General features: G+C 42.3%; 1 protein-coding gene across 4 annotated transcripts in view; it reads right to left on the bottom strand.

The window, feature by feature from the left end:
• The window catches only part of TSC22D2 (TSC22 domain family member 2), a 56,872-nt gene extending 45,157 nt beyond the window's left edge, over positions 1-11,715 (bottom strand). For all 4 annotated transcript variants that reach the window (XR_010111467.1, XR_004670771.3, XM_003826641.7 and 1 more), the window contains exon 1: positions 3,631-11,715. Coding sequence is in view for 2 of the 4 variants with exons in the window: in XM_003826641.7 (XP_003826689.3) it covers positions 3,631-5,588 (1,958 nt within the window). In the remaining 2 variants the exon portion in view is untranslated. The remainder of the gene's footprint in view (positions 1-3,630) is intronic.
• Between the last annotated feature and the right edge of the window lie 359 nt (positions 11,716-12,074).

The raw sequence follows: 12,074 nt of genomic DNA, 5'->3' as shown, positions 1-12,074 counted from the left end.
TCAACTGTAAACCTACAAGAGCAAAATTACCTTCACAATTTAACAGATAAATGTCAGCTTCCAAGAAACAGAGATTCAAGTAAGAAATTTCCATCTTTAGAGACTTCAATTCAGTGAGCCTTTCATACAACAGAGGTCGAAGACTGAGACAGTTCTGCCTCCTGGTATACATTTACTTAATCCTCTCACTTAAACTTCAAGTAAAAAAAGCAGCAGAATTTGGTTTAAAATATATATAAATGTACAAACAAAATGTGTATTTATGGCACATACCAGGACACACCACTTAACATTCACAATGTATAATACTTTATCAGTGATCATTAGCAAACCACACAAATAAAACCATTAACAAGACATAGAAATATCTGCCACCAAAGGATCCTTAGAATCAGGTTTTCTACAGTCTTTTGGCCACAGATGACAGCTCACAATTGCAGCCATTCATTAAGAGTTCCTGGAATGCGGCCTACAGAGTTCACACTGGTTGGCTATCTATGGAAAGTGATCTGTACTGTGTTCCTTTTCCAAAAGGGCCAGTAATATTTTGCACCTCCTCTCATTTACAGGAGACTGTTAAGTGTGTACGTAGTTTAAACAAGTTTTGTAAAGTTCACTATAAAAGTAGCTACATATTTAAGAACTGTATTTTCAACCAGCACATCCACCAGTTTACACAAAATCAATTTGAAGAGTCTCAACAACTGACCATAAACCTTTCTAATGAAAATGGCCAGAAAGATAAACTTTATGGTAATTAATAATGTAGAGTCAATAGGCAATGCTAATTGAGAACTTTTTGCATATACAACCATCAGCCTTTTAAAGGTGTGATAATATTAAGATGTATTACTATAAGGCCCGGTTCTTTAATTATAAATGATCTCAAAATTAAGCCAATATAGAACTTTGCATTAGGTAATGGAACCAAAATCTCAAGATAAGAGTTTTCAATGTGTCAACCTAAACCACCTCAATCTTTTTGTTAATTTCCCATTTTCCTTTCTTTTCTCAAAGAAATAGACTGTTTACTAAAGTCCTAATTTTTTTTAAAAAAAGCATATATCTTATTTACAAATATTTCCTTAGGATCTGAAATTTGTCAAACTACTTGCAAAGTTTAAATCACAATTAGTCAAGACCTCTCACTCCAGTTGGTTTTATTTCAAATTTGAAAACATGCAGATTTTAAGGCGGCAACCCAAAATCACATTAAAATTAAAATTTTCAGTTAAGATAGTAGTCTCCTCAAAAGTACTCATCTCAGTAATTTAAACATATGCCTGGAAAACTGTTATTTAATTTCAAACACAAAATTTTAAAATACCCTGTTTTTTTTTTTTTTTTTAACCAAAGCTTTCTATTAAAAAAAAAAACACAAAACAAAAAACCCAACTATTTCTACCTAATGGATTTATTCCTTCACCAGGTATGTTGGACCAGTGACAAAACAGTCAAATGTGTAATATTACATCTTGGAAACTAGCATGTCAAGTTAAAAACCAATGAAAGACTGTAACAAAAATCAGAAATGAACATTGGTAAGCAATGTAGATTTTAAATGATTGGGGCAAGGGAGGGAAGTGTCATGTTTAAAATAGGACTGCACATACATCAAAACCCCTGCACTGAATTAACTGTGGCAACTGGTAAGAACACTGATACAGTAGTATCTGTAGTTCAACCATTCACAAATTTGGAAATGAGAGTTTTCAGATTACCGACTCTTAATACAGTAAGAGGAAAAAATAAATGCATTTTTGATGTCATACCCTAAAGAATACATTTCAGTTTCCATCTATCAACAGAAGTCTCTGCTTCATGCCTTATCATCGTACTAAAGTTCTGAGGAATCTAAGTATGGATGCTGTAAACTGAGAGAGGTGTGCACAGAAGGGAAAATGTAATCTGCATTCTCGGGTGGAGGGGTGTGTGTGTGTACAGAAAGCGGGGTAGCTCAGGAAACCAGTCATCATTTCTTGAAGAGATATGGGCAGTATACAGGAACAGAGGAAAGCAAAAGGTTATTTGCCAACTTATCAGGAAAAAATTGGCTTGTGGCAGCTAGAAAAGTGAAGATGCCTGTTGATTATTACCAAAGGTGAAAAAATAAACTCAATCTGTGTTACAGGTGTGTCCCTGTGTGTGACAATGGGAGCAACTATAAAAGTAGAGGGATTTTTCTGAGTGGCTTGTGGAGTCAGTTTACTTAGTAGTCCCATACACACAAAATTTCTCAATGACTAGCTAGCTGAGCTCACTTATGGACACGTGGTATTCTCTAAGCGTTCTCAAGTGAAGAAAGACTCCCCATAAGCAAGTCACCTACAAAAAAAGATGAACTTTAAATTACAAAAAGCAGAGAAGATGAATGAATTTCAGTCAGTGAGTATTTTTCAAACCACAGAAGTATATAACAAAAATACAAGGCTAATTAGAAATGGGAGGTTAAGAAATGTGAAGGAACTCAGAAGAAATCATAGGAAGAGAAAGCTTTAACATACATGTCATTGTATTCTTCCACATACTAATTATTCTGGAAATCCATAATATTAGTTTGTATCTTTTAAAAACACCTAAAATTAGCCTCTCGCTAAACAAAAACCCCAGCAAAGAAATGTCTAACTGTGAAATTCCTGAAACTTTTTCTATAATTTTTAAATATAATTTTAAAACATTGCAACAAGTCAGCTTTTAAAATTTTGCAATATGTATGTCAAATTTACATGTGACATCTCCTCAAAACCACAAAAATCCTCACTAAACCATAACCAAACATCAGCTGTTGTGGCACTGGTGTAGCAATACACCAATTCTTATTTAGGCCATTAAAAAAAGCATCCCTAAATACAGGGAGCCAATTATTAACATTTACACTTTTATTATAAAATTACTCTTAATTTTAAGAACTGTAGCTTTCACTACACTTAAAGGATCGATCTCAACCTCCCTTTCCTATAGTAAATAGACTGATGGAAGGTAAGAATATCTTTCCAGTACATTTTTTGCTTAACAACAAAAAAATAGTATCTTAGAGAAGTCCCTGGGAAGACTCGTGACCTTGTACCTCCTTTAATCAAAAGGCTGAACTAAGTATGATCTTCAAAGCCGGATTTGACATTTCACCATTATGTCTCCAGCCTTTCCAGATACACTGGAGAAGATTCCTTACATGGATTTTTTTTTTCACTAGAGGACCTTCTGGTTTTCCAGAAAGGAAAACTTGTAGGTAATATTATGTCTCAGCCTCAAAACTCACACTGACAAATCTCTCTGCCTTACGTGTTCAAGTGTGATTGATATGTAAGAAAAGGACAATTCTATGGGAGCATAACACACTAGCTACCACCATTAAATGGTAAGCATTAAGCTTAAATTCACCTTTTTTTGAGTAAACAATGTTGCATCCCTACCCATTTTACTGCTTTTAAACACCTGTGACAAGACCAATTCGCTCATTACACCCTTTGACATCAGCATCAGCAATCTAAATCAATTTTACCAAACACTAAATTTTGTATTTAAAAATGCTAAGGGCCTCCGTTGACAACAAATCTCCCAAAGTTGCATCCTAAGCTACAATGTTGGCCAAGCATTTCTATCAAATATTTAAAATAGAGATTTCCATACCTGTCTTCATCACCATCAACAGGAATAGCTATGCTGAATACAGAGGTGGCCAGACTGTTCATAGGTGTTAACTGAAGGGGGTTTGCCAGGGAATCTGCAACAGGCGGCTTCACAACAGGCTTATTTTCAGCAATGAGAGAAAGTGGTGGTTGAGGTAGGGGTTCTGATTTTCTTCTAGTATCGTCGACTTGCCCGACTAAAGGCTGGGTCTGAGTTTGAAACTGGCTTAGGTCAGACTGTGGTAGACTTGTTGGTGCGCTGTGTGTGCCTGGCGCTAAGGGCAGCCCAACATGCTGGATTATGCTGCTGCTCCTGCTGACTGGCGTATGGCTGCTCAGCTGTTGCGACTGGGCCAGAGGCGCGGGTACATTTGGCATAGTAACAGAAGTGGTAGACACACTAGGCACGCTTGGAGCGGGCACGGCTGCAGGCACGTTTGGAACTCCGGGCACCACGGCGTGAGGGCCACCAGGTACGGCTGACAGCGGACCACTGCCACCCATCTGCGGCGGAGGCACGGACTGGGGCTGCCCAGCCCCCGCAGGACCCAGGCACGGCTGCACCACGCCTCCCACAGTAGCCGGGGGCACTCCAGTCGGCTGACAAGGCGCGACCTGCCCGCCTTGCGCTGGTCCCGTCCGGGGGGCCATGGCTTCGCTGGGCTGGGAAGACGCGCCCATGAGCTGCGCGCCCACCGAGGAAGCATTCTGGCCGGTGCCCACGGGAAGGGTGGCCGCCGTGGCGGGGCTCGCTGCGGCGCCGGTGGACGAGGGCTGCGCGGGGCTTGGCGGCTGCAGGCCGACCACGTGCTGCTGCAGGTACTCACTCTGGCCGGAGGGCTGGACGGGCAGCAAATGTCCGGGCGGTATCTGAGGCTGAGGATACGCGAACTGCTGGGGCTGCTGCGCCGCGGAGGCGCCCACTGCAGGGCCCGGCTGCGGAGGCAGGGACATAGCCGGCTGCGCCAGGGTTACATTCGTCGGCGGCAGAGTCTGTCCCCCGGGCCCCGCTCCCTGGGGCTGGCTGGGCTGCGCGGCTGCCATCATTGGCTGCGGCCCGGTCGCGGCTCCCGGGAACGGCGGCAGCGGAGCCGAGCTTTGAGCCACAGCCCCACCTACGGGTGGCGGCGGCGGCTGTGGCTGCCCAACGCTAAAACTCTGCGGCTGGGCCGGAGTGGGCTGGCTCATTTTCTCCGACGGGGGTAGCTGTGACACAGCAGTCAAGGAGCTGTCAGTTCCCGACTCGGGCCCGTGCGCCCCCTGCATGGAGGCCACTACTACCACCACCGACCCTCCGGTGGCGCCCAGGCCGCTGTCCCGCTCCGCAGTCTGGTCAAAAGTACTGCTGTGTCTAATGCAATCCCCGGATCTAGTCAGGACGCTGCTGTCTGAATCCCTCTCATAGTATTCCATACACGTCCATCGGCCGCGTCTATAGGGCTCTCCGCTCCCGTGGTCCAGCTTGATCACGCGAAAACGGGAACTACATGTGGTGGGAGGCTGAGATGGGGCTGCAGTCACTGGCCCGGCGGATGAGCCCGCCAGCTGGGGGCCGCCGGGTGCTCCGGTGGCGGGGGCCGAAGTGGCGGCCGCCGCCAGGGTACTGGCGAGCGCCCCAGACACGCTCCGGGCCGAAACGACTCCTCCTCCGTTGGCGGGAGCAGCAGCCGCCGCTGCCAGCTGCCCATCTAGGAGGAGGTTTGGGGAGACGGTCCCGGGAGTCTCCGCATCCCCAACATTGTTAAGCGTCTCTTCCGAAGAGCTGCGCTCGCAGACCTCCTCAGGGCCATAATCCGTGGCTCGAGAGACGTCGAAAATCTCGGAGGAGACGTCCTCTGTGCGTGACTCGTCCGGGTCGTCCAAGCTCTCGGTGTCCTCGGTGATGCTAGTGGCCACCTGGGCCGTGGTGACACTGGTGATCTGGAAGCAGCTCTTCTTCTTGGCCGGCATCTTGGACATGGTGAAGAAGGCTGGAGGGCAGAGAGGCACGCCGGCTCCTCTGGGTCCTGTCGGAAACCGGGGAGGGCAGAGCACGGGCCCCCAAAGACAAAGTCCGAGTCTGCGCTGGGGTCTGAGGCCCGTCGCTGTTAAGAGTCACGGGCTGATCCAGGCGCTGGCCGCCCGGTGAGACATCCTCCTCCTCGTTTCCTTCTCCGTGTCGGTCTCTTCGGCTCTGCCCCCGTCTCAGTCCCGCGGCGGCTCCTCCTTCCTTTTTAGCTCTCGCAGCCGCGGCGCCTCAATTCAATTCCCTCAGAGGCGGCGAGAGCGCGAACCCAGGGGCGGGTCGGCTGCTTCCTCTCTCGTCTCCGGGCAGCCGTGGTCAGTCCAGCTCGGCGCTCGGCGCGGTCAGCAGGCCTTGGCTGGGGGTGGGAGTGGGAGGGCGAAGAGGAGGAGGAGGAGGAGGAGGCGGTGGCGGCGGCGGCGTGAGGGGCGGTGCTGCCCCGCTCGGGCTCCTCAGGCCGGTGCCGGCGTCAGCGCTGGGCTCTCTGACTGAGGGAAGGAGCGGCGAGTCCGGAGTCGGAGATGCCTAATTCAGCCGGGAGCCGCGGGCCGGAGCTGGCTGAAGGTCCGCGGGCGGGCGGTGGGGCTGTGGCGCGGGCAGGCGGCCCTCCCTCCCCGGCTCTATCCGGAGCTCAGCCCCAGGGACATGTCGACTGCCTCAGGCGGAAACCCGCTCTGGGGGAGGGGAAAGCCGGCTCGGTCCTCCCCTTACAGGGGGAACCACCCCTGCGGGCGGGCGGCGACGGCGGTCTCGGCCTCCCCTCGCGGCTTCTCTCAGAGAGGGGCGGCGGCGGCAGACCGCTGGCACGGGACCGGAGGCGCCCCGGCTGTGTGAGGTAGCGGTGGTGGCTTCTTCAGCTCCTCCTCGGTGCGCCCAATTCCTAAACCCCGAAGAAACTGAAATTCAAACTGCTGAAGAGGCGGCTGCAGCTCCCTCCGCTGGGCCAAGATGGGGCTGAAATGGCCGCGCCAGGGATGCTGGGAGGAGCAGCAGCCCCGCTGCCGCCGCCGCTGCCGACTAAAATGCCGCCGCTGCCGCAACCACCGCCAGCGCCGCAGCCGCCGCCGTTCCGTGACGCACCGGCGTCGTGACGTCACCGCTCCGCCCCCTCCGGTTTCCTGCAGTTTCGCGTGGAACCTGGGGTGGGGGGCAATGGGCGGGGCTAAAGGTTAAAAAAGGGAGCGGTTTCTTTATTTAAAATTTTTTAAATTTAAATTTTGTGTTGTAGGTTCTTTAAGCATTGACGAGCTAAAGACCATTTTAAATTCTAAGCCTAGGGAAGCTTACAATGGAACTAATCAGATGTTTTTATGTCGGTTTGTTCCGAGACAGTGGAAGACTGGAGGTCATGTGCTTGTGTCTAATGTTTAGCAAAATCTTAGTGAAACGAGGGCGATAGGAATGGGGGCTGGGGAAGACTTAGATGGGATAAAAAGAGGTGCGGCTGGAAGAACTAAATCACTTTAAAACTTCTGAAAATAAATGTTGACCATTGTAGTCAGAGGAGTAAAATGTTCAGAGAAATGGGGATGATTAAACAAGAACGACAAGCCAGATTGAGTCAGAAAATTATCTTCCTGCCAGAAATTCTGTCTCCAACAACGGCATCAGGGGGTGGTTACTTGCCCAGGGTGTAGTCAGTTTTTAAAAAGCTTAAGGGTTACCAACATATTCCTAAATTTCCTGAATTTGCTGTGATTCCAGGATTCATTTAAACTCTTGAGACTGTTTTACTTTCGGCACGAAATCAGCTCATGGGCTTTATAAATGTAGAACCTACTGCATTATAGTTCTTCTTTTTGTTTATTCTAAAACTGTTAGTAGCAGCCAGCGTATTATATGATTTGGATTGGGCCATGAACAACCGTAACGAGTGATAAAGCACCCTTTCCTGTTCCAATGCAAAGAACAACTATGAAAAGAAAGTACTGGCAAATTTATCATCTGGTAGTTAGTTCCTGGCCAAAGAAAATGGTAAGGCCATTCTTTTAAGCAGTTAAAAAAAATGGGGATGGGCTCTTAAACTTTGGCATACTAAGGCCATTCTTTTAAGCAGTTTAAAAAAATGGGGATGGGCTCCTAAACTTTGACATACTAAAGCAGTCGTCATTTAGGTAAAATCTAAGTCTTAATGGAAATCGTGATTTCATATCTACTGCAGCGTTAGCAATCACATAATGATAACTTAAATCAGTAAATCGTTGAACTCGGTTCTCTAATCTTTGAAGAATAGAAATACTTTTTATCCCAAAAGATGTTTTGAGAATTAAATTTGCAGAGAATTTTTTAGGTCTTTAGTTGTAATTTATAGAGCTAGATCTTTTAACTTTAGTGGAAACCATGCACTCCAAACCCAAGTGACTGGAGTCAGAATGTGAAATAAGACGACATAAAATCCCTATTTCTTAAGGGGGTGGGCGAAAGTAATGGAACAAAATGTAACGTTATGCTATTGTGGCAGAGATAGCTAATGGAATGTTTCATTTCTAAGTCTGTAATTTCAGTAATTGTTAGAGGCAGTTTTCCATCAATAAGTTAGATCAAATGGTTAAACCCAATATGAATTTATAAAAGCTTAATTTAATTTTGGATTGATTTACCAGATGTTTAAGGTGGTTATAATGGGTAGTGTTGATGGTGGTGCTTTTGGAAAAATGAGTATTATATGCCTGCTCATCCCTTTACATTATCTTATCATATAAACTTCTTGATTACTCGTTATGATACTCTTAAATGGTACATTTAGAGGAAAAATCTTAAAGTAATCTGTAAGACCATTTCTCCTTAAAATGATATATTATGAGATGAAAGGAAAGATAAAGATAATTTAGAAGAGATCCAGAAGTGGACTAAATTTCTGGTGAGGAGGGGGCTAAAGATGTTAAAAGACATCTTAGGAAAAGCATATGATTTATAACTTTTAAAAGTGTCATTTAGATGGTTAAGGATTTGTGTTTAATAGTTCTCTTGAAAATATTGTTTTCCAAAAGTTTAAAAGCCCTAGATACTTTTATACATTTGCCCTTAAAAATGTACAGAATTTATTACATCAAACTGCTGCAAAGAAATAAGAATTCTGATTTTTGCAAGTAAGTTGGAAATCAATGTAGAGGACAAAAAGTGGCATAGCTATATCTAAACAAAAAAGTATGTAATTCAAAAGTTGGTCCACAAAGAATCGAAAGCCTTTCAATAACTAATTTAAATGATAGAAAGCAGTATGTATATGCAAGTACATATGCTCCCTGTATAGAGAGTGGTTAGTAAGTAAGATGGTAGCCTAACTCACTGGAATAAAGAGATCCTTGGAGTCCCAAACCTCAAGACTAGGAGTTTTAATGCAGTTACCAGGCTGCATGCCTGTACCCAGAGACCATACTAGAGGCTGTGGGAATCCTCGATTACTGCTCTTAGAGCCCCCAACTTGACTGTTTCTTCTGTACCTGGTACTTTTTTCAAATATTTCAAATTGCAGTGATGCATGGGAGATACATTTAGAAAACATAGCAGGGGAATAAAAGCAGTTAAAAACTAAGGACAGTTTCTACTGATGAAAATAAAAAACTGCTACAGCAAGATCTTTTCATCATCTGTAAACATCATATCCCCAAATTTTCCTAGGTTATTATCTAACCTCATCAGTACCAGATGGTGAATTATTTCATAGAAAATCCTGGAATGTAAACTCTAGATCCTCAAGAAAACCTCTTTTTTTTCAATGAAGGTATATTATATTTAAAATAATAATGATGCATTAAACATTATGGGATAAAGAAAATACTTTCCATAGAAATTAAGCAATGGCCTAGGCAAAGAGAAGTAACCCTTTAGCATTAATACTATCAGTTAGACAGTGACATTTATTGAACATTCCCTGTGTTGTGTATTAAGAATTGGACTACCTATATCCCAGTCAACAATTTTTTCTGGAGTTTAGAAATAGTTTATGCTTATTTTCTGTGTTTTTTATTACCAAATTGTTATTAGTTTGGTGCAAAAGTAATTGTGGTTTTTGTCACTTACATGATGGCAAAAACTGCAATTACTTTTGCACCAACCTAATAGAAAAATACAAAATGGAGAATAGTTTTCAGGTTCCACAAAGCATTTGCTAGAAATAAATATCAGTTGTCTCAATAAGTAGTACTTGATTTATTACTATGATTTTCGTAGGGTTCCATTTCTGGAACAATATCATATTAATAAACCCTTTCAGTGAGACCATTGTGTGGTATTGCCCAAAAAGGAAAAAAAAATGTAATGAGAAAGAACTAAGGCTAATAAAATTCCATAAATACTATTATAAAGAAAAATATAATTTGACTGAGATGCACAAATGCTTACTTGATAATGAGGTGTTTTTAAGGAAACTTCTATTAAATACTCTTTTTGAGTTTAATATACTATGAAACAATGTTGTCTTTTTTTTTTTTAATGAAGATTTCCTTGACTTCCAAAGACCTTTGATGTTCAAGCAAAATGTAGCAATTTGGTAAAAGTAAAGGGTGCATTTTGAACTGAAATACACATAATGTCCTATTAAGACCTGTATTATATTTTATGGAATTTAACTTAGAATGTAAGATATTAGCTCTGTGGTTTTACAAGCTAGTTTAAATGCTGCAATGTAGGGTAACAGAAAATCCAAACAAAATCCATTAATGACTATATTACTTCTTTATTTTTCTTTTTAAATATTATATGTGGCCAGTCAGGATGAAGTTTTTTTTAAACTACATTTCCTAGTTGGACAGATCAAGAGTAAGCTCCAGTTTTGCTATAATCTCGTTTTGTGATTGCTGACAAGTCTATTACTCCCTCAGTTCCCCTATCACTAAAAAGAAATAACATTGTGGTAAAGAGGTGTTAAACTACCAAATCCACTGAAAAAGTATGGAAAAAGGTCACAGATGTGGCAGCTTTGGCATCTTCAGAAGAAAAGATAGCAACTCAATGTGATACTATTGGCAATACCATTTGTTAATTGAAAAAAGAAGAAGAAAGCAGTTACTAGATATCCATGATTTTATGGAGAAGCCATATTCTGTCATAGATGAGCTATTTACAGACATTCAATGGCACATTCTTTGACAAAGTGAATCATCACTGTCTAGTCTTTCTTGTATATGAATTTGAAGTATTGATTAAAGTTGTAGCATACCTGTAATTTTAAATTGTAAAACTTTAACACTCACAAAAGAACATTGAAAGACTGCAAATTTCTAGACTTGGAGGTTATAATTCCTTCTGTATGTTACTACTATCAGCTTATAAAATTTTAAAAAATGTGAGTGTAGAAACTTATATAAACTGTATTCACACATGAAGGATAGCCTAAATGCTCCAGACTGATAATCTGAAGGTCATTCTCACCTGGCTGATTGAACTACTTTTATTCATAGAAGCCAAAGTTTTGAAAGGTACAGATAGAATCTTGACTACCTTGCATTCGCAGTTACGTTTTAATTGCAAAATAACAAGCTCTTTAGTCACTGGAAACAAAACACTTTTAGCATTTAACTTTATAATACTTGAAATCCTACCTTGAAAGCATTCATACTCATTAAAAGCTCAACACATGATCCATGTTTACATAAGGATTTGGGTGTTACTTAAAATGATCATGTAATGAGCTGCTTCTCTGCAAATTAATATTCACTCCCTTCCCTCATCCTTAATGTGGGATCTTTGAAGGAAAAGGAAGTGACCAAACTAAAGACATAGGGAAATGCAAAATCAAGGTGAAAAGTTACCCAGAGGGTTGTTTTAATTTTGGCCATCAACCCCCTAGTGAATAATGGTAACAGTATTGTTTTGAGACCCATTTTGTGGCATTTACCTATTGTTAAACTAAATTGACTAGATGTAAATATATTTTCATCTTCAGATATTTAGAATTTCTATCCTTCCCCATTGTTTCTGGATTTTGATACTAATCTTTTTTCTTTGCATATTGTATATATTTACTCAACAACTAATCTAATTTTAGATTTTTAGCTTATCCACATTTCATTTTTGTTTATTTCATTGGTATTTCATCAATACAATGGCTCTACCCTTCAAGGAAAAAAAACATCAGCCCGTCCCACAAAAATGCATATATTCAAGAAAGATAAATTACATTGTGGTGATTCAATCATAGTAAGTATTCACCCCTGAATTTCTTTAAGAATAACTACTGTGTTCAAAATAATTTTTGTACTAATATTTCATTTGAGATATTTTATTTCTGTGGAATAAAAAGATTTATCATAGTAACATCAAGCTTGTATCTTGAACAAACAGCTCCAAATATAATAATACAAGCTCTACTTCATGCATTCAACATGTATTTAGAAACCTGGCTGGGCACAGTGGCTCACACCTGTAATCCCAGCACTTTGGGAGGCCGAGGTGGGCAGATCACTTGAGGTCAGGAGTTTGAAACCACCCTGGTCAACATG

The sequence above is a fragment of the Pan paniscus genome, chromosome 2 (genome assembly GCF_029289425.2).
Source record: "Pan paniscus chromosome 2, NHGRI_mPanPan1-v2.0_pri, whole genome shotgun sequence".
Taxonomy (NCBI): Eukaryota; Metazoa; Chordata; class Mammalia; order Primates; family Hominidae; genus Pan; species Pan paniscus.
Note: the sequence above shows the minus strand (reverse complement) of the source record. Positions and strands in the feature narration are given on the sequence as shown.